The 21,623-nt window shown below is 36.1% G+C and overlaps 5 protein-coding genes across 7 annotated transcripts; 2 read left to right on the forward strand and 3 right to left on the reverse strand.

The window, feature by feature from the left end:
- LOC105963460 (putative pectate lyase 18) lies at window positions 1-4,701 on the forward strand. 2 transcript variants are annotated; one of them, XM_012987866.2, is made up of 5 exons: window positions 1-312; window positions 936-1,644; window positions 1,733-1,924; window positions 2,184-2,389; window positions 4,401-4,701. In XM_012987866.2, exons 1-5 carry the CDS (start codon window positions 170-172, stop codon window positions 4,657-4,659), a joined length of 1,509 nt encoding a protein of 502 aa, XP_012843320.2. In that variant the 5' UTR covers window positions 1-169; the 3' UTR covers window positions 4,660-4,701. The 2 variants fall into 2 exon arrangements, with proteins under 2 accessions (XP_012843320.2, XP_088676102.1); XM_088819976.1 differs by having other exon boundaries at window positions 167-304.
- Window positions 4,702-6,738: 2,037 nt separating this feature from the next.
- On the reverse strand, window positions 6,739-10,670 carry LOC105963461 (serine/threonine protein phosphatase 2A 57 kDa regulatory subunit B' beta isoform). Of its 2 annotated transcripts, XM_012987867.2 has the most exons (3): window positions 10,443-10,670; window positions 8,899-10,236; window positions 6,739-7,699 (listed from the first exon to the last, which is right to left on the reverse strand). In XM_012987867.2, exons 2-3 carry the CDS (start codon window positions 10,027-10,029, stop codon window positions 7,397-7,399), a joined length of 1,434 nt encoding a protein of 477 aa, XP_012843321.1. In that variant the 5' UTR covers window positions 10,030-10,236; window positions 10,443-10,670; the 3' UTR covers window positions 6,739-7,396. The 2 variants fall into 2 exon arrangements, with proteins under 2 accessions (XP_012843321.1, XP_088676103.1); XM_088819977.1 differs by lacking the exon at window positions 10,443-10,670 and having other exon boundaries at window positions 8,877-10,172.
- A 901-nt stretch (window positions 10,671-11,571) lies between these two features.
- SVR1 (pseudouridine synthase family protein) lies at window positions 11,572-15,234 on the forward strand. Its single transcript, XM_012987863.2, has 10 exons — window positions 11,572-12,159; window positions 12,793-12,872; window positions 13,059-13,159; window positions 13,250-13,322; window positions 13,427-13,520; window positions 13,603-13,651; window positions 14,128-14,278; window positions 14,375-14,431; window positions 14,612-14,667; window positions 14,799-15,234. The coding sequence occupies exons 1-10, from the start codon at window positions 11,673-11,675 to the stop codon at window positions 14,878-14,880; spliced, it is 1,230 nt and encodes a 409-aa protein (XP_012843317.1). The 5' UTR covers window positions 11,572-11,672; the 3' UTR covers window positions 14,881-15,234.
- A 16-nt stretch (window positions 15,235-15,250) lies between these two features.
- Window positions 15,251-16,159, reverse strand: U11/U12-31K (RNA recognition motif and CCHC-type zinc finger domains containing protein). The gene has a single exon (XM_012987864.2). It carries the CDS (start codon window positions 16,135-16,137, stop codon window positions 15,382-15,384), a length of 756 nt encoding a protein of 251 aa, XP_012843318.1. The 5' UTR covers window positions 16,138-16,159; the 3' UTR covers window positions 15,251-15,381.
- A 3,093-nt stretch (window positions 16,160-19,252) lies between these two features.
- LOC105963490 (uncharacterized) lies at window positions 19,253-21,623 on the reverse strand. Its single transcript, XM_012987897.2, has 6 exons — window positions 21,175-21,623; window positions 20,420-20,490; window positions 19,925-20,190; window positions 19,748-19,835; window positions 19,598-19,664; window positions 19,253-19,496 (listed from the first exon to the last, which is right to left on the reverse strand). Exons 3-6 carry the CDS (start codon window positions 20,049-20,051, stop codon window positions 19,443-19,445), a joined length of 336 nt encoding a protein of 111 aa, XP_012843351.1. The 5' UTR covers window positions 20,052-20,190; window positions 20,420-20,490; window positions 21,175-21,623; the 3' UTR covers window positions 19,253-19,442.

Consider the following 21,623-nt stretch of genomic DNA (forward strand, 5'->3'; position numbering starts at 1 on the left):
ATTTCCCCCAAAATAACCATCAAATGAAGCAAGAAATATCTTCCTTCCTTTAAAGAAAGAGTCTCCTTTACAAACAACAAACAAAAACAAAACTGCGAAACCCCCCCAAAAAAAAACATATACTCTTCAAAACCCCATTTCTTTATTTCTTTTCCTTCTTAGCAATAGAATGCTTCCTCAAACCAGCATTCTCTTGTTCTTCTCTCTCTCCTTCCTTTCTCTCTCTTCTTTTATTTCCTCCACCATTTTATCCAACCTCACCCTCCCTCATCAACACCCATATCCAGAAGCTGTGGTTCAACAGGTACAAAGGTATATACATACATACAAATATACATACACATATATATACACATATATATGCATTGTTGTCATGCATTCTTGAAAAACAGAGCTCAAAAATTCCATTTGGTTTTTGCACAAAGATTGAAACTTTCCATCTGGGTTTTGTTCTACAAGATCATTCCCCAATTGGGTTTTCTTCTTTTGGTAGAAATTTACAGCTTTTTGTATATTTTTTAAATTTTCACCTACCATATGGTGTTCTGTGTTTTTTTTCTTGCTCAATCATCATTCTCCTTTTAATGTTTTTTGAAGAATTTAGTGTTGTAATGCAATTTGCTCCTAATTTTGTAGTAATTCAAGAACTCTGCCTCACTCAATTTGGATTTTCTCACATTACCCTGTTTCATGAGTTCTTCCCCTTCTACTATTCTGCAATAAATATCCCATCCCCCCATGTGGGTCTATCTTCTAGTTTTATTACATTTTTGCCACTCCTAATTTTCATTTTTTAGCAGTCACAAAAAAATGGTATCTTTCCCTTCCGGGGGGCCCCTCTGTTTTTTCACCCCCCAGAAAAGAAAAGAACATTTCTTCATCACTAGTTCCTAATTTTATTTTATTTTTATTTTTTTAATTTTTTTTCTCCATAGGAGTATAAATGCTTCAATATCGAGAAGACGGCAACTCCTCGCCCCCGGTCAGCCGCCCCAATGCCTGACCGGGAACCCAATCGACGACTGCTGGCGCTGCGACCCCGACTGGGCCGCCAACCGCCAGCGCCTCGCCGACTGCGGCATCGGCTTCGGCCGCGGGGCGCTCGGGGGAAAGGGGGGCCGTTTCTACGTCGTCACCGACTCGTCCGACCGGGACGCGGCGAACCCGACCCCCGGCACCCTCCGCCATGCGGTCATCCAAGACGAGCCCCTCTGGATCATCTTCCAATCCAACATGGTCATCAAGCTCCGACACGAGCTCATCTTCAACAGCTACAAAACAATCGACGGGCGTGGGGCCCGCGTCCACATCACCGGAAACGGGTGCATCACCCTGCAGTTCGTCAGCCACGTCATCATCCACAACGTGCACGTGCACGACTGCTCACCCTCGGGCCACACAATTGTCCGGTCCAGCCCGAGCCACGCGGGCTGGAGGGGGACTTCTGACGGCGATGGGATATCGCTATTTACGGCGCGAAACATTTGGATCGATCACTGCGCTTTGTCACGTTGCAAAGACGGATTGATCGACGCCATCATGGGGTCCACGGCTATTACGATTTCCAACAGCTATTTCAGCCACCACGACGAGGTTATGCTACTAGGTCATAACGATAAGTACTTACTCGACTCGGGGATGCAGGTTCGTTTTTTTTGCGATTTTCTTGAATTCTTTTTTTCCCAATATGAAATAGTAGATGTGTTGTAACGACGGTTGCGACGAAATGTAGGTGACGATAGCGTTTAATCACTTTGGGGAGGGGCTAGTGCAGAGGATGCCGAGGTGTAGGAGAGGCTACATTCATGTTGTAAACAACGATTTTACGCAATGGGAAATGTATGCGATCGGAGGAAGCGCTAGGCCAACCATTAACAGCCAGGGCAATCGATACACCGCACCGACCGATCCTAATGCTAAGGAGGTACATTGTTTTTACATCAAAATTTTAATTATTATGACATAAACGAAAATATAGAACCTAAGCAGTGGCGGAGTCAGGATTTTGTAGTCTCAGGGGCCAAATGCACAAAAAAATATTTTCTAGGGGGCCTAAATAATAACAGCTCTTTGTAAAATATTATTTAGGTTTTTTAAAAGTGGTGGGGCCCACAACTGATGGCCCCTATGCTGGCTCCGCTACTGAACTGAACTGACTGTTCATTCATATATTGTGATAATAGGTGACAAAGAGAGTTGAGACGGATGAGGGAGAATGGTCCGGGTGGAATTGGAGGACGGATGGGGACATAATGGTAAATGGTGCATTCTTTGTCCCGTCCGGTGAAGGCCTCAGCATGCAATATGCTAAGGCCTCCAGCGTCGAGCCAAAGTCCGTCGGCCTCATTGACCAACTCACCGCGAATGCCGGTGTTCTTGGCGGTCCAAGGTACTATTTTTTCACCTACATTTAAATTTCTTTAGAGCTTGTTTGGGTGAATTTATTTTACTAGCATTTTTAATTCATAGCTCTCGTTTTTAACTTTTTTTTTTTTTTTTTGAATCATTGCATTAGGGTTTTAGATCAAAATTTGAATTGAAAAAGGTGAAATTATTAACCCAAAAAAAAAATCATTTTTTTTAAATGGGATGGAACCATTGTCTCATAATATGGCAAAGAATATTAAAAAATTAAAAATAGTATTTATTTATTTGATAATGGATAATGTGGGACGTCCAAGGTTATATTTGGGTGTTTAGTGTGTAAATCTTGAAAATAGTAATAATATTCTATTCTTGATGCTTTACAGCCAATGTGGGCCCCTTTTAGCCCACTAGTTTGGTCATTTTCTTGGCCCACTTGACAACAAGTTTGTCCCTATGGGAAAAAAGAAAAAGCTTTACAATTTGGATTGTGGCTTATTTGCTGGCTCTCTTATATTCTTGGTGTTATAATGACCCTTTTAACCCTCTTCTTTAAAGTGTTATTTCCTCTAATTTCTCTCAATTAATTATTTGTTTTGTTTGTGAGAATCATTGTTTGAAATAATTTAGGAGTAACAATGGTAAAATTGAAAATCAGTAATCGATAATGCATCATTGAAACTGTAAAGTGCAGAATACAAATAATATAGAGCTATGAATTTTATCCAAAACGACAATTAGTTCAGGATAAAATTATCGTGTTAGCCCTCGTTCCTATCGAATCTTTGTAAGCTTGTTCATTTGAATTGTGGAGTTATGATATAGTTTGAAATAATTCACGAGTAACAACGGTAAAATTGAAAATGAGTAATCAATGATGCACTATTGAAATTCTAAAGTGACAGATAATATAGAACTATAAATTTTATCCAGAACGACAACTATTTCATGATAAAATGACCGTGTTATCCCTATTTCCTATTGAATCTTTGTAAGATTGTTCATTTGAATTGTGGAGTTATGATATAGTAATAATTATGTTTGAGGGGTCACATCAAATTAGAAAAACACACACACAAACGCACAACTACATGTGTGTTTGTAATTGATGGAGATTAAAAATTGTTTCTTTGCCAAAGAAACAAAAATATTACATAAAAGAAAAAATAAAATTTGATTGATGATGTGAGAGAAATTTTGTCCGAGGAACTATTTTGCACATGCATTTTCCCATGTATGGATCCCACTTGATGTTAATTGTTCTTTCTAAAGTTATTCCAATCTAAATGTCTTTTTCAAATTAAATGGGGCTACCTTATTTGTGCATGGACTTTTGCAACCATTCATAAAGTTTCTTTATAGTGTCATCAACATGTGATACGGTTTATTTTATGTTACACTCGTTGAATTTATCGTAAATCATATTACACGTTTTTTTAACTCTTTATTTCGCGCGAAATCATATAGGTAAAAATACATTTTTTGTTTCTCAAGTTTACCACGATTTTATATTTGGTCCACGTATTAGATTTAGCCCCTCATGTTAAAATAGTTGAATACTTGTGGTCATTTTCGTCAATTTACCGCCAGTCTGTTAGTTAAGACAGTGACGGTCATGCTTGATTCTGTTACTACTACTAACTGAAACTTGACGGAAATGACCAAAAGAGTTCAATTGTTGAAACGTGATGGACTAAATCTGCTTTTCGTGAACGTTAGGAGACCAAATGTGCAATCGAAGTAAATTTGAGGGATGAAAGTTTAATTTTCCCCACTCGTATATCTATAGATAAAACAAAAATTAGGGTTTCAACTCAACTACCACAAGGCCATAAATATTTGCCTATTTTCATTCATTTTTCGTCTCGCATTTCATTTCATATACGTGATACATTTAACTATACGGAGTTTATTGCATTATGTATCATGTGTTATATCGAATTGCTGTAAAATCTCCCCTAGCATTAATACTAGTAAAAATCATAAATGAATATTTGAACTAAAGAGTTTTTTTTTTTTTTTTAAATATAATGTAGGGACAATAGTGTTAGCATATCATATGGGGGAGAGGGGAGCGCCGCCGGAGCGACAACCGCAAATGGTGGTGGTGGTGGGTCCAATGACGGTGGCGATGGTGACTACTTTGGCATGATATTTGGGAGCGGCGCCGCGCCAGCTCGATTATCACCACCCACTACTACTACAATGTTATTGTCTCTTCTAATTATTTTATTTTTGTACACTACCACCAACCATGGTGGTTCACTATCATTATTGCCCTCTTTTTCACTATAGAAAAAATTAAATATATTTCCACAAATCACAAAAAGAAAGAAAGTTTTTCAAATTCAATGAAAAAGTCCAATTTATGTTGATGGAATTTGAAATTGATGGTCCCATTGTCTCTTGAAAAGGATATTGTGACGTTAATATTTAGAAGGAAAAAAATTGAAATAGAAAGCACTACCACTAGTATTTTCTGGTACACTGGATAAATCTACATCTCGTATAATTGCATTGCTTGCATTATACGAGAGACTTAAATCACACTAGGCTAATCATGTGTGACAAATCCGACTTAGCGATCCTTGGCAGTATGATTCGAACTTAGTTCAATTGACACAATTTCACTTGTTTCAACCGCTGGAGAGATAAGAAAAGATGTGAGGTATGGGTGCAACACGAAGACTTTCGTGTGGGTCACCAAAATATTTTTTGATTTTTATTTTCTATTTATGTGGGGGCGGTGGGCATTCTTTAATATTCAATAACCTTTTAGTGCACGTATTATTTTAATTAAATGAAATGTAACGAATTGTTGATTAATGTGACTATCAAATTTGACAAGATCCAATTATTTGCCAGGTTAAATTGCAAAATCACCGATGACAAAAGGCATTAACTAAAAAAACATCAATTTTTTGTCTTGCAAAAAGATACACATCAACACTTATTTGAAATTAAGGAAAACTCTCTCATGTACACTAAAGTTATCCATAACTTTTTAATACCCTAACTCACCACAATTTCATGATTTAAATTATAATTTAGTCTCAATTTTACTAATTAATTAATTTTAACCTAATTTTGACCGTTACCGCGGTTTTTGGTGTTAACTTTGTTCTTTTTTTCTTTTTTTTTTCATTGGTTGACTTTTTGGTTGTCATAAAATAATTGTTAACACAATAATATTATTATTTTAATATTATTGTGTTAGATTTCGATATTACTATTTCAGAGCCTGCAATATTATGTCAAATACAGTATTATTGTGTCTTGGCAAACAATATTACTGTATCAAACTGTAATATTGTTGTTAACACAATAAATTATTACAGCTTTGGTTGTCTCAAAAAAAATTGAAAAAGAAAAAGATAAAAATATTTAATAATACAGTGAACACATAAATATTAATGTGTAGGACTGCTTTTTAGAAGAAAATATTTAATATTGCAATTTAATGCCAGTTAGTGGCCGGAAAAAAATTAGAGAAAAAAACAATTTACTGACTATTTTTTTTTTTTTTTTGTACCGGTGAAAATAGGGGTTAAGAGCAACTCCAATGGAGGCACTAAATGAAGTATCAAACTAAAAAATTACCACTTTGATGCTCTAAAGAGAGAATTATTTTGATACTCAACTACCCCGAGGTGCAAAAATACTCCCTGGAAAATGAGGTATCAAAAATATAACCACCCAATTAACTTATCACTATTTGACACGTGGCATTTAAAAATATAATTATTCATATACTTAAAATTTGATAATCTATTTGATACTTGTGGTTGGAGTGAATTTTTTTTCAAGAAGTATCAAAGTATTATATCAAGCATCAAATAAATATTTAATGCTCCATTTTGATATCTCCCCATTGAAGCTGCTCTAATAGGATATATGTGTTAAATATGGAGTTAATTTGCAATATTTGTTAAAATGGGACATTATGGATTAAATTGATGTAAATTATACTGTGAAAAGGGTATTTTTGGGTAAGAGACAAGGGGATGGACTTGTTTATAGAACTGGTTTTGATTTGGATAGAAGTGCAAATAAATTCTCTTCCTTGGGGTTATATGCAAATATTGAAATAAGTTGAATAGTTACAATTTTGGTTTGGTAATATGTAAATAAGTTAAATATTGAAATATGTTTGAAGTGATTGGTCTTTCACACATATAGCTTACTATATACTGACATAAGCAAATTAAATCTTGACAATTAACACATATTATTATCACTCACAAGTCACACACAATATGCATAATTATCACGAAATATGTCCCTATATCAATCTGTCAAAATCGTAAATTGATCATACGAAAAACGAACACGAATCGAGCTCTTGTCCACAAAGAAAGAAAAAGAAACGCAGACTTTTCTCGGAAGAGAATTGCAATAATGTACTTGAGATCGAAAGAATCGACAAAATTGTTATCTGCTACAAAATTGTCCAATAAAAGAAACCACAAAAAACAAACATCACCTTCAACAATCGAGCTACTTAAAATCAAAACAAGACCTATATCACCTCATACAAATCTATAATCAAATGACACACAAAAAAAAAAAAAAAGATGAATGAAATATTTACATAGCTCTTGAACCGTCTTCGTCAAGAACCCCATCCTTCGTTTTTTTTTCTTTTCAGATTCTTTTGTTTCGGGAGAAGTGGTAATGGTTGGAAAACATTTCAACCAATAAATAGATAAACAAAAAAAAAAGTTTAATTATTAGGATAAGAAAACCAAAAAAAGAAAAACAAAAAAAACAAAAACAAAGGCGGAAAAAAAAAAAATCGGCAAAAAAATTTCAATAGTCCTCGTACCTCCTCCTCTTTCATTTTGCTATCTTCCTTTCTTTCAGCTCTCACTTTGCTTTTCGCGCAAGTCATTCCTATTTCCCTTGAATTAACAATCAAGCAGCAGCCAAAGAAGAAGTAGCAGTAGAAATACGTTTTTCGAAAGAAAGAAAAAAAACCCACATGAAGATAGATCTCTACAAAGAGAAGAACCGTGTTTTTTTTTTCTTCTCATTAAGTGATCTGACCAGCAACTTCTTCGAGTCTTTTCCAAGTGGAGACGCGTTTTTCTTCAACTTCTTCACTTTTGGCCTCTTTTTCATCGTGCTGCCTCTTACACTCTTCGAATAGCTCCGTATCCATTTCTTGGAACATTCTACGAACATTTGAGCTCAACCCGTTGATTGCTTGGTTCCAGTGACTTTTTATATTCTTCTCTAAGGCGTAAAATATGATGGGCAGAATAACATGTCGATTCTCTGCAATCAAGCCTACTATGTGCTCGTTGTTCCACCAGAAAAGAGCCCGTTCCGCTACCTGTCATGCAGAAAGAGGAAAAATCTAGACAATTTTAACCACAGAATTACGAATGAGGGTCGAAAATGTAAAATGTTGAATAGCAGATGCAACTCGATACTTGACAACTAATACTCTGTTTAACAAATATTTATAAATACGTATCTGAATTCTAAATACTACGACAAAATATATTGTAAATACTAATTGAATATCATAAAAGTAAAAAAGAGAGTATTGAAAAGGATTACTATTATGTAGCTATCTCTAAATTCTGTCTATATATAAATGGAACTAAAATCTAAAAATTATATCAAAAATATTACGATTATTACTTGAATATAAATAATTTCAAATAATAGAATATAATCTACAATAATGTATAACAAAAATTGATAACATGATCATCTCTATGTCGATTGTTGGTGTCGTTACCACAAACTGGATGGTAGTGACAGATATAATAGTTTTTAGTTATTGCATAAAAATAAGTACAAGCCTAAGAATAGAAAACTAATATATATATATATATATATATATATATATATATATATATATATATATATATATATTGCGTCAGTTCAATATTGTAGCTAGATGATACACTACTAATAGGCTATAACAACTAATAACTTTGAGATATCCATATCCTTAACGTAAGATCAGTACAATAGTGGCAATTTATAATGTAAGATCAATACAATCGAGAGTTCATATGACGCAAGCATTTTTCAACCTCCGACTGAAATTCCGTATTATACATGGAATTACACAATAAGAAAATATCATGTGGACGAACAAGATAAAGATGCAACTCAAATTTTGCAACATTCTCTATGCACGTGAAGAGGACTGATAAACGTAAAACGTCTACTAGAAAATAGATATTTTCTAATTTCACTCACAAAGTAATCTGAATGTTTATTCATGCAATGATTATATATACCAATATGAACTAACTTGGCAAAAACTAAGATACTGATATACTAAAGCTTGTTCTTAATAAGGTGCGACCACGTAAATCTCATGTTCAGATAGATAAATGCCATTTATATAATTCAGATTCAAGTTTCATATCAATATTCACAATAGGTTAGCAAATTTACACAAACACACACACACACACACACACACACACACGTGTATATACATACATATATATACACGCAGATATAATATATAACATTATGTTAGGTACCAAGTAAAGGGTATTCTGGAACCTGGAAATGTGGGCTATTAAGACTTCTTCCGATTTGTCTAAACAGAGGAACCATGCAGCGCTGGAACTCTGCCGATTGTGTAACCTCCAAAATTTCTTCTAACTCTCCAAGGAAGAGAACCTCTTTCCCGCAGTTTGTGACAGGCCAATACTTGAGCAACCCCCTAATCACAGTGTCGGCCAATCTGTAGTCTTTCTCAACAAATTGTATTATACAGTAGGCCAACTGATGGTGGTACATAGCAATACATTTAGGCTTGTGCAACGGAACAAGTGCTCGCACAAGAAACAGCTTGTGCTCTTCTTTCATCGGCAAAGCGAATCCATTTATAATACTCCCAAGAATCTCCAACAACTCACCCACCCCACTGTACCTCTCAGTCTCGAATACGAATCGATAAAATATGTTATTGATCGCGTTCCTTATAAAGGGTCGGTGAACCATGAACCGCCCGTATATCCGGTGAAGAATAGTCTTCACGTACTCCCTTTCTCTGAGGTCCTCCGAATCAAACAAATCGAGCAGTTTCAGCACAAACGAGTGGTCGAGATATCTCTTAGCAATCTTGGTATCTGTATCCGACGACACAATGTATCTTAAGAGCAACTCGTATACAAGCTGCAAGTGGGGCCAGGCTGGATCCATGAACATCTCGTCTTCTTCAGGATCTCCAGCCTCAGAGCCTGTGTTTTCATGGGGTGCTGGCGGCAAACACCGGAAAATATTCAACGATATCATCTTCACCAACTCCTCTTGCATTACCTCGTTCATTTTACACGATCCAGATTGGACCAAATCAACGAGCTCTGTCAGGGTTTGCCTCTTAATCTCCTTCTCTCGTGCAGACTTCATTGTATCCGTGAAATCGAAGAAAAAGCAACAGACTTGGACTTTCCGGATGAACACCAAGTGTCTGTCCGAAATCGGTACATCCTTCAACATCGGCAAGACCTCAACTACCCCTGGGTTTTGTGGGACTGTTGCAAGAGTCAATGGGGGCGGTGACGGGGCGGCGAGCCGCGATGCGTGATTCACAGTCACGTTGGAGGCCGATGAGGTCGGCATCGGAGGCTCGATTGCCTCCGCTTTCGAGGGCTTCTTCTGCCCTCGTTTCATTATTTTGTTGAACATTGTTTCTTGTCACCCCAATTGAGAAATCATAAACCCATAAAACTATAATCAGTTTCTAGAACACTAATTCCACTACTCTATTTTTCCTAGTGAAGACCCAATCTTTTTTACCCTTTATTTTTTTCTTCTCCTTCTTCTTCTTCTACCTTCTACCACTTCCACAGAATTCAAATCAAAGCAGTTTCGTTAAAAAAAAAATTATGCACCCTGGAAAATGGGAGAAAGCGTAATTAATTTCAAAACTGAAACATCAAATCGAATCACCGATCTAAACAACAGTTTCTCGAACATAGTAGACTCAATTTTTAACACATTGTCACATACGAGCATGAACGAGTTTGCATTTCTGTGGATTAATTTTTTTTTTTTTTTTTGCAGTGTGTGCGTAAATAGCAGAGAGAGAAAATTAATACCTCGAATGGGATACGGCCAGAAATCATGAAATTCGAATCGCCATGAACGATTAGCAACCTGTGCAGGAAGATGAGAGACAGATTTTCTTAGAGAGAGAGAGAGAGAAAGAGAGAGAGAGAGAGAGAGAGAGAGAAATTGCGTGTTTCGATTTGGGGAAAGAAAGATCCGAAAAGGGTGGCAAAAGAATAATACCTAACGACAAATTATTATTTTTCCAACGGTGTACTACTTTCAATACCCACTTTTTTTATTATTTATATTTATATATATATATATATATATATATATATATATATATATATATATATATATATATATATATATTTCTTTTTTATTTGTTTAATTTTAGTTATTATAATATTGTTAGAGGACATAATATAATCAACATTTAATATCATTTGTGAAAAATTAAAATTTAAAAACACAACCAAATACGTTATTTTTTATGAAATGAACAGAAAAATTGATGTAATCTCTTACAATATTTGACAATGTATCCGGACATGTTTGTGCGACACTTGTCTGGACATCTTATGAATCATTTTGTAATTTCTAAAAAGTCAGAAATATGTTTGAATAATAAAATTTCAAATATATTAATTGACTAGCTGATTAATTACATAATTTAATGATCAATTGTAAATTGATATTTGCTATTAATATTTATTTTGATATATTTTCATGGTAGTATATAATAAAAATTTATGTATGTTTATATAGTATATTTATAAATATACCCATGTACTTTTAATATTGATACATTTTCCCCAAATTTTAATATCCCCATTTTTTAAACATGTCGTTTTCTCATTTCCATGTATCGCAGTTTACGTATCTGACTATTCGTGCTAAATAATTTATAACAAATTAAAGTATAATTGGAGAATTGAATCGGATTCTTACACTTTTTAATAAGATAATTGTTTAGCAAAGAGAGAGAATTAGTCAAAAAAAATTATAATTAAGTGAGAATAAGTTAATTTGTGTAAAATTTGGAGTGATTTTGAATGGATCTAAAAGAATTTAATCAAGATTGATCTAGACCGTTGGAAAATACCTTTGAAGATTTGATCCGAGTAATCATAATTAGCCAATGAAATTAATTAATTAATTAAACACTAATATTCTAATTTATTTTAATTTATCTAAAAATAAAAATAAGAACTTTATCCCCAACCCAACGGTAGACACTGTTTACTTTCCAACACTTCCTTCCCCACCACCGCAGAATGGCGGCGATAGCGGCGGCGGCCACCGCCTTCACAACCCTGCACCTCTCCAAAACATCATTCATCCTCCCCCGCCGCCACTTCCGAACAGTTATTACCTCATCCCTCTCCACCACCACCACCACCGCCGCCGCCGAATTCAAAATCACATTCGCCCCTCCTAAACCTAAGCCCCAATTACAAAAATCCGACCCCACAAACGCTCCGGGAATCGATTCCGGAGACCAGCTCCTCGTCCCGTGGATTCTGAGAGACGAAAATGGCAACATCAGCCTCCAGAAGATGCCGCCGCAGCGGTTCCTCAAAGCCATGGCGAATGAAAGCACGCAGAAAAAGAAGAAGAGGGATGATAAAACCCCTGCTAAGAAAGCCAAGGCTGCAATGCAATACGTTGAGCCCAAATACTCCAAGGCGGCTCGGAGATTCTATAACGAGAGGTTCCGGGAGCCGCCGCAGCGGCTCGCGAAGGTGCTGGCCACCGCCGGAGGTATATACTACAGTCGAACCTCTAGCAAAATTCTATTAATTTGACCAAATATTAAATTACCGACCTAATAATTTGCAGTTAAACCTCTATAAATTAATACGGAAATTCTGTTAATTTAGCGAATTATTGAATTATCAAGTTAATAAATTTAAAACGTTTTCACCGAGTTGGGACCGGGAGAAACTATTATCTAATCGAGGTTCTAATGTAGTAGGTTTTTACCAAGTCGTAACCAAAAGAAACTATTATTTAAGCGAGGTTATTAATTTATCGAGGTTCTGCTGTAGTATGCATTTCATTTATTGCATGATTTTGTTGTACAGTGTGCTGTTCCAGTAGTACCTTAGTGTGGTGTTGTATGCTACATGTGTATCCTCAGTTACTTTTCTTGTAAGTGTTTACAGAGAATTGGATTGTTTTTTTCGAATTTGCAATTGTTTCAAGAATCTTCCTTTTGAGGAGCCCATATTTTAGTTCACAGCTCTTGCCAGGCTGTTTGTGTAGAATACCCCCGAGTACTTGTACCGAAAAACCCGAAAACCCAAAAAACCCGAAAACCTGAAAAACCCGAAAACCCAAAAACCCGAAAACAATTATGTTATATACTACTAAGTAATGTTGTTTGATTGACAGTGGCATCTAGGAGAAGTAGCGAAGAGCTGATTTTCCAAGGGAAGGTGACTGTCAATGGTTCCGTTTGCAACACGCCCCAGGTTTGTTTCAGAGTCATTGTTAAGTATCGTATTTACCGATTTTATGTATTTCTATAAGTAAGATGTATTTAAAATAGATCCAATAAAACTTCATTCGACACCTGTATCATCAAAATATTGATTGTGGGGATGAGAAGTTCTCCGTGTAAGTAATACTTGTCTCGTTTGCTTATGATGATATGGCAGACCAGAGTTGATCCTGCCCGAGATATTATATATGTTAACGGAAGTCGACTGGCTAAGAAACTTCCTCCAAAGGTTTATCTTGCTCTAAACAAGCCGAAAGGGTTCGTCAACTCTATCTCTCGTTATCTTGGCACCTAAAACGTATCCTCGGTTTCTATGAAGCGATGGAGCTGATATAAAAATTATTGCAGTTATATATGCTCAGCTGGAGAAGAAGAAACGAAGTCTGTATTTTCTCTGTTTGATGATTTTATGAAGGGTTGGGTATGATTTACTTCCCGATACTAATTCTTTTAGGCTTAGTGTGAAACTACACTTATGAAAATATCGTTTTTTCTGAGTTAAGATGTTCGATGCGTTTTCCTCAGGATAAAAGGAATCCGGGAATACCAAAGCCGCGACTTTTTACAGTTGGGCGTCTTGATGTTGCCACAACCGGGTTGATTATAGTGACGAATGATGGTACACGTATCTTATGAATCATTCATCTATGGCCCGACGAATCGAATATTTGAACTAATGGTCTATTTTTATGCATTTATAGGTGAGTTTGCAAATAAGGTTTCACATCCTTCGTCTAATTTATCCAAGGAGTAAGTTTGTGCTTTCGTTTTTCCTTTTTTCTCTTGCTAGATTTTGTGTACGACTTGGAACTCCGTTTATATATACTTACTCACTTTTGTTGATTTTGTTCGTCAACTTTAAAGTTGTAAACTCACTTTCTTCCTTCTTATCTATCAAATGCAAGCATGCCATCTCATCCATGGTTGTTAAATCACGAATCGAATAAAAAAATCGCAGTGATTAAACCGTAAATAATAGTGAAAAACAAGAGTTGAAGCGAATTACTCATAAGATTCAAATTGAAAAGTTGAAAAGTCGAAACGATGAATCGAATTGTAAATCATACGAGTTTGACAAATATTATATAATCAATGTTCGTGTCTTTTGCTAACACATTAAATAATAGCGTTTTCAAAGTTTCTTTTTGGCTTTGTTATTAAAATGTTTGACGATGCTATGCTTTCTTATGATCTAATAACCGCCCCATCGATTTTTTGGTTCGTAGATACATTGCAACTATTAATGGTGCGGTCACGAAGCGGAACTTGTTGACCATTAGTGAAGGAACATTTGTAGAAGGTGTAAAGTGCGTCCCCGATTCAGTGGAGTTGCTACCGCAACAGCCCGATATTTCAAGACCTCGGCTTCGCATTGTGGTACTGCTATACTCAAATGCTTTACTTAGTGCTTTTCTGGTATTCTTAGTTCTTTTCTCTCGACAATATTTAAATGCCATTTCTTTGGTGGTGCAGGTTCACGAGGGAAGAAACCACGAAGTGCGAGAACTTGTGAAAAATGCCGGGCTTCAGGTATCGTTGAATTTCTAGTGTCCCTTTAGCATATGATGCTTGATTTTTTTTTATTGATTCCTAAACCAGCGGTTATTATTAATCCTCGACGATTCGTAATAGTGGCAAAACGAATACCACATAAAACCGTCTACGTTTTACCCCTCGCCTTTAAGTTGATTGTGTTCATGCTTGTTTCAGATTCATGCACTGAAACGTATACGCATCGGTGGTTTCAGGCTTCCTTCTGATCTTGCGTAAGTTTTGAATTTTCGACATTTTTCTTGTGTATATATTCCTTTTTGTAGTGTTGGTTTCGACATTTTTGGAAACACAAATAAACTTTGCGTGTGAAGTGATGATATACATACTGTCTGATATTGGACAGCCTAGGAAAGCACATTGAACTAACCCCAGCGCACATGAGGGCACTGGGTTTGGAAGAGCTCAAGAAATCCAAATCAAAATGACTTTCGTGCTCGATTTTTGCATAAACTCACTCCTGCCTCGTAATCGCTTTTTCTTTCACCAAAAAGCATAGATTCTGGGCAATATATACAAGTCCGAAGAGACGGAGAATCGACAAAAAAATCCGGCCTCCTCAATATCACCGGATAAATTAATCGATCACCTGTAGCGAAATTGCAAGTGTAGGAAACCCGACAATTCTCAATTATCGATCATGTATAGTTTACTGCAGTTGGACTATCTAGTGATTTGTATATCAGATGTATTTTTCGCTCATTTTTTTCTCTTCTCCGGTTCCGTTTTCAGATTCAAGAATTGTGAAATTTCAGTATGTTATTGTTCGGGTTTTTCGCTTGCGGAATGTGTTCAAGATTTTTCGTTTTAATTTTGAAAGAAATAAATTAGAAGAATTAGCAAATTCCAAACAAACACCACCAAGAAAAATTAAATTAAATTTAAAAAAAAAAAAAGAGGAAGAAAAACACACACACACAGTAGCAGAGTTAATCTTCATGATCACTCTCATCACTAAAATAACCAGTTTTCTTCTTACCCTTCTTCTCTTTCTTCACCACACCACCCTGCAACAACCTCTCCTCCGCCGCCCCATCACCATCCACCACTGACGCCCAATTCTCCGTCTCGAAAACAGCATCTCCCTCTTCCTCCTCCTCCTCCTCAAAATTACCCTCATAATTCTTCCCTCTACTTTCTCCTCCTCCGCCGCCGCCGCTGCGCCGCCCTCTCTTCGCCACCGGCCGCTCCCTGGGCCCCAAAAAATTCTTGGGACACTCGTAGGACAAATGGCCCTCCTCTCCGCACTCGTAGCACCTGCTCTTGTCCTTGTACACCTTCTTCCTGATGAACTCCGACGCGCGTCCGTTGTCCGACGCGATCGAGGCGCGTAGGGTTCGCCCGTTGAGCACCTTCTTGTCCATACCCTCGGCGGCCTTCACGGCGTCGTCGCGGCTCACGAAGAGGACGAACGCCACGCCCTTGCTCCGGCGCGTGGCCCGGTCCTTGAGCACCGTGACTTTCGCTACTTTCCCGAAGGTGGAGAAGATTATGTGGAGATCGGAGTTCGTCAGGTTGTAGTCCACGTTGCTGATGTAGACCGTCGATTTCGACGGTGCTAGGCTCCCCCTGCCTCCCCCGCGGGAGGATTTGGATGCCGTGTCCGATGGCGGCGGCGGTGCGGCGGCGGAGGAGTAGCGGTAGTAGAAGGTATCGTCCTCTTCCTCGTCGCTGTAGTTTCCCATTTTTTTCTCAATTTATTTTAATAATTCTATTTATTTTGTTTCTTTAAGTACTTTTAAGCTAAAATTTCCAATAGGGTAAATTACAACCGGGCCCCTGAGGTAAGGTCTATTTACGCGGAAAAAACCCCCCTTATATTTACGTAATTACATCCAGTCCTGCAATTTGTAGGTTTCTCTTACATTAACATCCTTTTATAGGGGGTGGATGTAAAAAAATTACAAAATTAATGGAATTGGATGTAATTTTTAAAAGATAAGATTTTTTGCAATTACAGTTTATAGCAGGAAGTTGGTTGTAATTTACTCTAGTTAGTATTACCATATAAAAAGTTAAATTTGTTATTTCCAGTTATAATTTTATAAAAGGGGAAATATGCAATCCCCCCCTAAAATGGAAAATATTATGTAAAAAACCCACTTGACTTTTTAGACTTTTTCCCACACCCATATCCCAATCTTAATTAGTGAGACCCCCTTATTAAGATAGGATAAGACATAATTATCCTTAACAACAGTTTTTTCCCCTTCTTCTTTGCCGTTCTCTCTCACGTGAAACTCTCTCTGTTCTCTCGTAATCTCTATTTCCTCTCTTTTTTTTTTTTTTTCCGTATTCTTCTTTGCAGATCTGCCGCTGCCGCTTGCATTTGAGATTTACACCAGCGTCGCCGCCCTCCTCCCTCCTTTTCACATCACCGCCATTATCCACTCACCCAACCACCGAGATCACAGCCGCCGTCTAGGGTTGTGCCGTCAAGACTTGCTACGGTGTCAAACCTCCCAAAAAACTCATGTTGTCGCCTCCTACACATCACACCACCTTCCTTTCGTTATTTTCGATTTTTTTCTTTTTTTTCTCTCCAGATCTGAAGCAGCAACATCAACGTGACTACAGTCTGGTTCGAATGTGACTATTCGATTTTTTTTTTGCTACAGTCTGGTTCGAATGCCGTCAAGACTTGCTACGGTGTCAAACCTCCCAAAAAACTCATGTTGTCGCCTCATACACATCACACCACCTTCCTTTCGTTATTTTTCGATTTTTTTCTTTTTTTTTTCTCTCCAGATCTGAAGCAGCAACATCAACGTGACTACAGTCTGGTTCGAATGTGACTATTCGATTTTTTTTTTGCTACAGTCTGGTTCGAATGCCGTCAAGACTTGCTACGGTGTCAAACCTCCCAAAAAACTCATGTTGTCGCCTCATACACATCACACCACCTTCCTTTCGTTATTTTCGATTTTTTTTTTCTCTCCAGATCTGAAGCAGCAACATCAACGTGACTACAGTCTAGTTCGAATGTGACTATTCAATTTTTTTTTGGCTACAGTCTGGTTCGAATGCCGTCAAGACTTGCTATGGTGTCAAACCTCCCAAAAAAATCATGTTGTCGCCTCATACATATCACACCACCTTCCTTTCGTTATTTTTAATTTTTTTCTTTTTTTTTTCTCTCCAGATCTGAAGCAGCAACATCAACGTGACTACAGTCTGGTTCGAATGTGACTATTCGATTTTTTTTGCTACTTTCTGTTTTCGTGTTCTTGGAAGTTTCTCAGCAACTCATGATTACTTTTGGCATTTAAGGTTTTTTCATTGTGATTGTGTGTTTTTAAATATTAGAGAGAGAGAGGGAGCCTATCATCATACTTGAGTTAGTGGAGTCGATATATATGTATATAATGATTTTTTATCAATTTTTTTATTTATGTATTTTTCAATTTCTCCTTCTTTTTTCTTTTTTTCCAAATCTGAAAATACAGTTCAAATATGTACAGTAGCAGCAACATGACTATAGTCATATTTATGTATTTTTCGAATATGACTACTGTTGAATATCATTGTAGTCATATTCGAATATGTTCTATATTCTCGTTTCAAGTTGACTTGTAATAACAAGATTCAAATTGTGATTTTTTGTGATCTTTTTGTGTGGATGTTGATTGCATTGTTTCCCTAAACAATAGGGAATTTTAGTTGTTTTATATAATTTGATAAACATCACTTTACCTCACTATATAATTGGAATTTTGAAGTTACAAATTTTAAAAAATGCAATATAAAGAAAGAATATGACTACAGTTGATATAGTCACATATAGTCATATTAGACTATAGTCTTATTCAACTATAGTCATATTCGGCGTAGTACACTTGTCGGGGAAAAAAAATCAATTTTTCGTTAAAAAAAATTAAGAAAATATGCCTATAATCTTATTCAACTATAGTCATATTCGGCGTAGTAAACTTGTCGGGAAAAAAAATCAGTTTTTCGTTTAAAAGAATTTAAGAAAATATTAAAAAAACATGAAAAAAAAATAATTAAAAAAAAAACTTCATCTTGCACGTGAGTTTTGATTTTGTATGTGAAGAAGCAATTTTTCTTTTTTTTTTATTTGTTGGCTGATTTTATGGAGTATATTAAGGTGATTTTTTATTTTTTTAATTAGTTGGCTAATTTCAAGGGATTTGAATATTGAGTTGGAAAAAAATTACTATTATTTTGGCATTATTTAAGGAAAGGGACGTGTATTAATGGGATGGATTATTTTTGGGTAGGAGATTTTCTAATTTCAGAAGGGTAGTATTGGAATTAATATTTATAGGGGTTTATCACAAAGAAAGATTTAAGGGTTGGACATATCACCATTTATTACTCATCCAAGGGGTTTATTGCTAAAGACCCCTTTATAAAAATGGGTAAATTACGGTCACCTCCTGAGATGAGGTCAAATTACGAAACCGCCTCATGTTTGGATAATACAGCCACTTCCCTCAACTATGAATCGTCTTACACGTCCACCCTTATGATGTAAAAATCAACAGAATCTTCTAGATTTTGTGAAATGTTCTCTAATTTGTAGTCGTTTGGTGAAAAAATGCAGTTTCTAATGCACCACAATATGCTATTTACAAGCCAAGAGGAACATCTTGTTTCAAAATATGGAACTGGAAAGGGGTAAAAACTAGAGAATATTCCACATAATTTAGAAGATTCCACTAAATTTGACATCTTAAAGGGGACATGTCAGAAGATTCATAGTTGACGAATGGTTGTAATTAACCAAATATGAGGGGTTTTTTTCGTAATTTGACAGATTTTTTGGCACGATGTATATATCTGATAAAATGAACCAAAAAAATATCTGGTTTCTAAAGCTCTTCTAGGTTTGAAGAAGGACTACAATCAATACTAGAATACAAACTAATGATTATATCATATATTGTTAATACAACAACAATAAGAATGAGGTTTTTCCCATTATCTGAAATTCAATCATATGATAATTGCTTGCAAGATTCTTAATCTAATCGAAAAGCCCCTCATCGTGCCATATATCCACCAAAAAATCGACCATCTCCTGCAAAATCCCCAACTACCATCAATAATAAAAAATAAAATTGCAAATCGAGAAGATTAACTCGTACATATCTAAACGAGGATAGTGCGAAGTTAGCTTACGGTTAAAGGAATCCGTTCGGTGAAAGGTTCGTGAGTCGAGAGTAGGTCTTCGTATGTCATTGACCAACTGCAAGAACAAATGACGCAAATTTGCAAAATAGGTCTTCGTAATTTTTTAATATTTTATTAGCCATGTTCGAGAGAAAGTACCTTATAATTGGATCCTTTGTCGTTCTTTCCGACCTGTTAGATACGTTTCCGATCCATTTTCTTCTGCTCTCGTTCCATACAGTTGCAGCTACACAATAGTGTTTTTAATCCTTAGAGAAGGGTAAAATCGTAAATGCACAGTAACATTGAAATAAAGAATATAAGCAAAGACGGTACCATTATTGACAAATACGGAAGTGCTCGGGATATTTTCGGAGGGCTTTTTCTGTAAATTTACGGGTGTGGGATTCTGCAAAGGTCTCGTCTCATTGCTGTGGGTATTTATACCATTGACTTCCATCATATCTTGAACGAAGAATCATTCCCCTTTTTTAGTAATTATCGACAAATTTTGAGTAAACCTTCAACTGCCGTTTTCAAGGTTTTTCTCGAGAAGTATAAATGAATCGAAATTAAGCAGAGTTTCGTAAAGAAACACGGATCTGCGTAAACCAGATAAATATTAAGAAAAAAAAACAACGAAAAATGCCAAATAGGCTACAAGTTTAAAAATATAGAGCTCGTGTTTTCGTTCGAGAAGTGGTGTAATAATTAATAAAGCACTCGTGCGAAACTATGTATATATACATACAAAAATAAAAATTGCAAAACAAAGTCAACAGGCTGACGTAAAGAAAGCCGATCGTTGGATAGAAATTTCACGAAACTTACTAATTATCCAAATATTGTACAGCAGTAAATTTGTCGCTCGGGGTTCGGAAATACTCCTCCAATGGCAGGACCTGTAAGCAACAAGATTGAGAAGAAACGAGAGGAATCGTTATCAATGGAATGAAAATGGAACGAGGAAAATGTTAAAGAAATCCTAACATAAGTTCGACTAATCAACTTCCACCCCTAGAGTTCACAAAAGTAATTATTACATTCGTCTATTTATTCCGTCGCATCGCCGCACAAAAAGTTTAAACCGGCGTAAAGTAATGATTCAAATGTTCGGATATTAGACGAAAGAGAGATGCATAGAATAAACGGAGAAATTTCGATATTCAAGATTATGGTCAAGATCTAAACCATTAATTATCATATCCTAATTAGTAGGACCAGGACAAATCTAATTTATCTCAATATTACAATCCTAAAACATAATAAGCATTTGCATTCAACCAAATTAAAAATTAAATTAAAAGTAAATTACAACAAAAATCAGATCACATTTCCTTCAAACGGAGAAACGAAACAAAAAATTAATCTAAAACCAAAAAACCCAGTAATTAATTAATATTCAATTGCCGCCACTAACATCTCAAACCCCAGAAAACCACAAAATTTTCCACAAGAACATGAACATTCACAAAATAATAATAAAAATAAAATAAAAAAAATAAAAAGTAAATAAAATAAAATAAAAATACCAACAAACAATAAACAAAAAAAAATGAAGAGAGAGAGAGAGAGAGATGGTTTACCTTTGAGTATAGGTTCTGCTGTGAAGGGGACCAAAACTAGAGAGAGAGAGAGAGAGAGAGAGAGAGGAGAGAGAAAGAAAGAATTTAGAATTGTAAGAGGGGGCGTATATATATAGGCAGAAGAAAAATTGTGTGGGGGTGGGGGGTGGGTCTCAGGAATATGCAATTGTCAATTTCTTGGTTAGGTGGCATATCTTTTCAGTTTTCTTCCCCAAGTTTCTTGATTCTCTCTCATCAGCTGACGTGGAAATGGGATCCTTTTTGCAGGATAATGCTAAGAAATTTCTGTCATTTGGAATGGGCCCCACCACCTTCATCAAATTAGGCATGAGTTAAACATGTCTATACTCTATAGATTGAATGTTTTCCCTTCTAGTTGTGCATTATCCGATCTCATTTCATTTTTTTAGGTTTAATTCCATTTTCCCCTTTTAGGTTGGTTCGATATC

Source organism: Erythranthe guttata, chromosome 6 (genome assembly GCF_056151865.1).
Source record: "Erythranthe guttata isolate IM_541 chromosome 6, IM_541, whole genome shotgun sequence".
NCBI classification, from domain to species: Eukaryota; Viridiplantae; Streptophyta; class Magnoliopsida; order Lamiales; family Phrymaceae; genus Erythranthe; species Erythranthe guttata.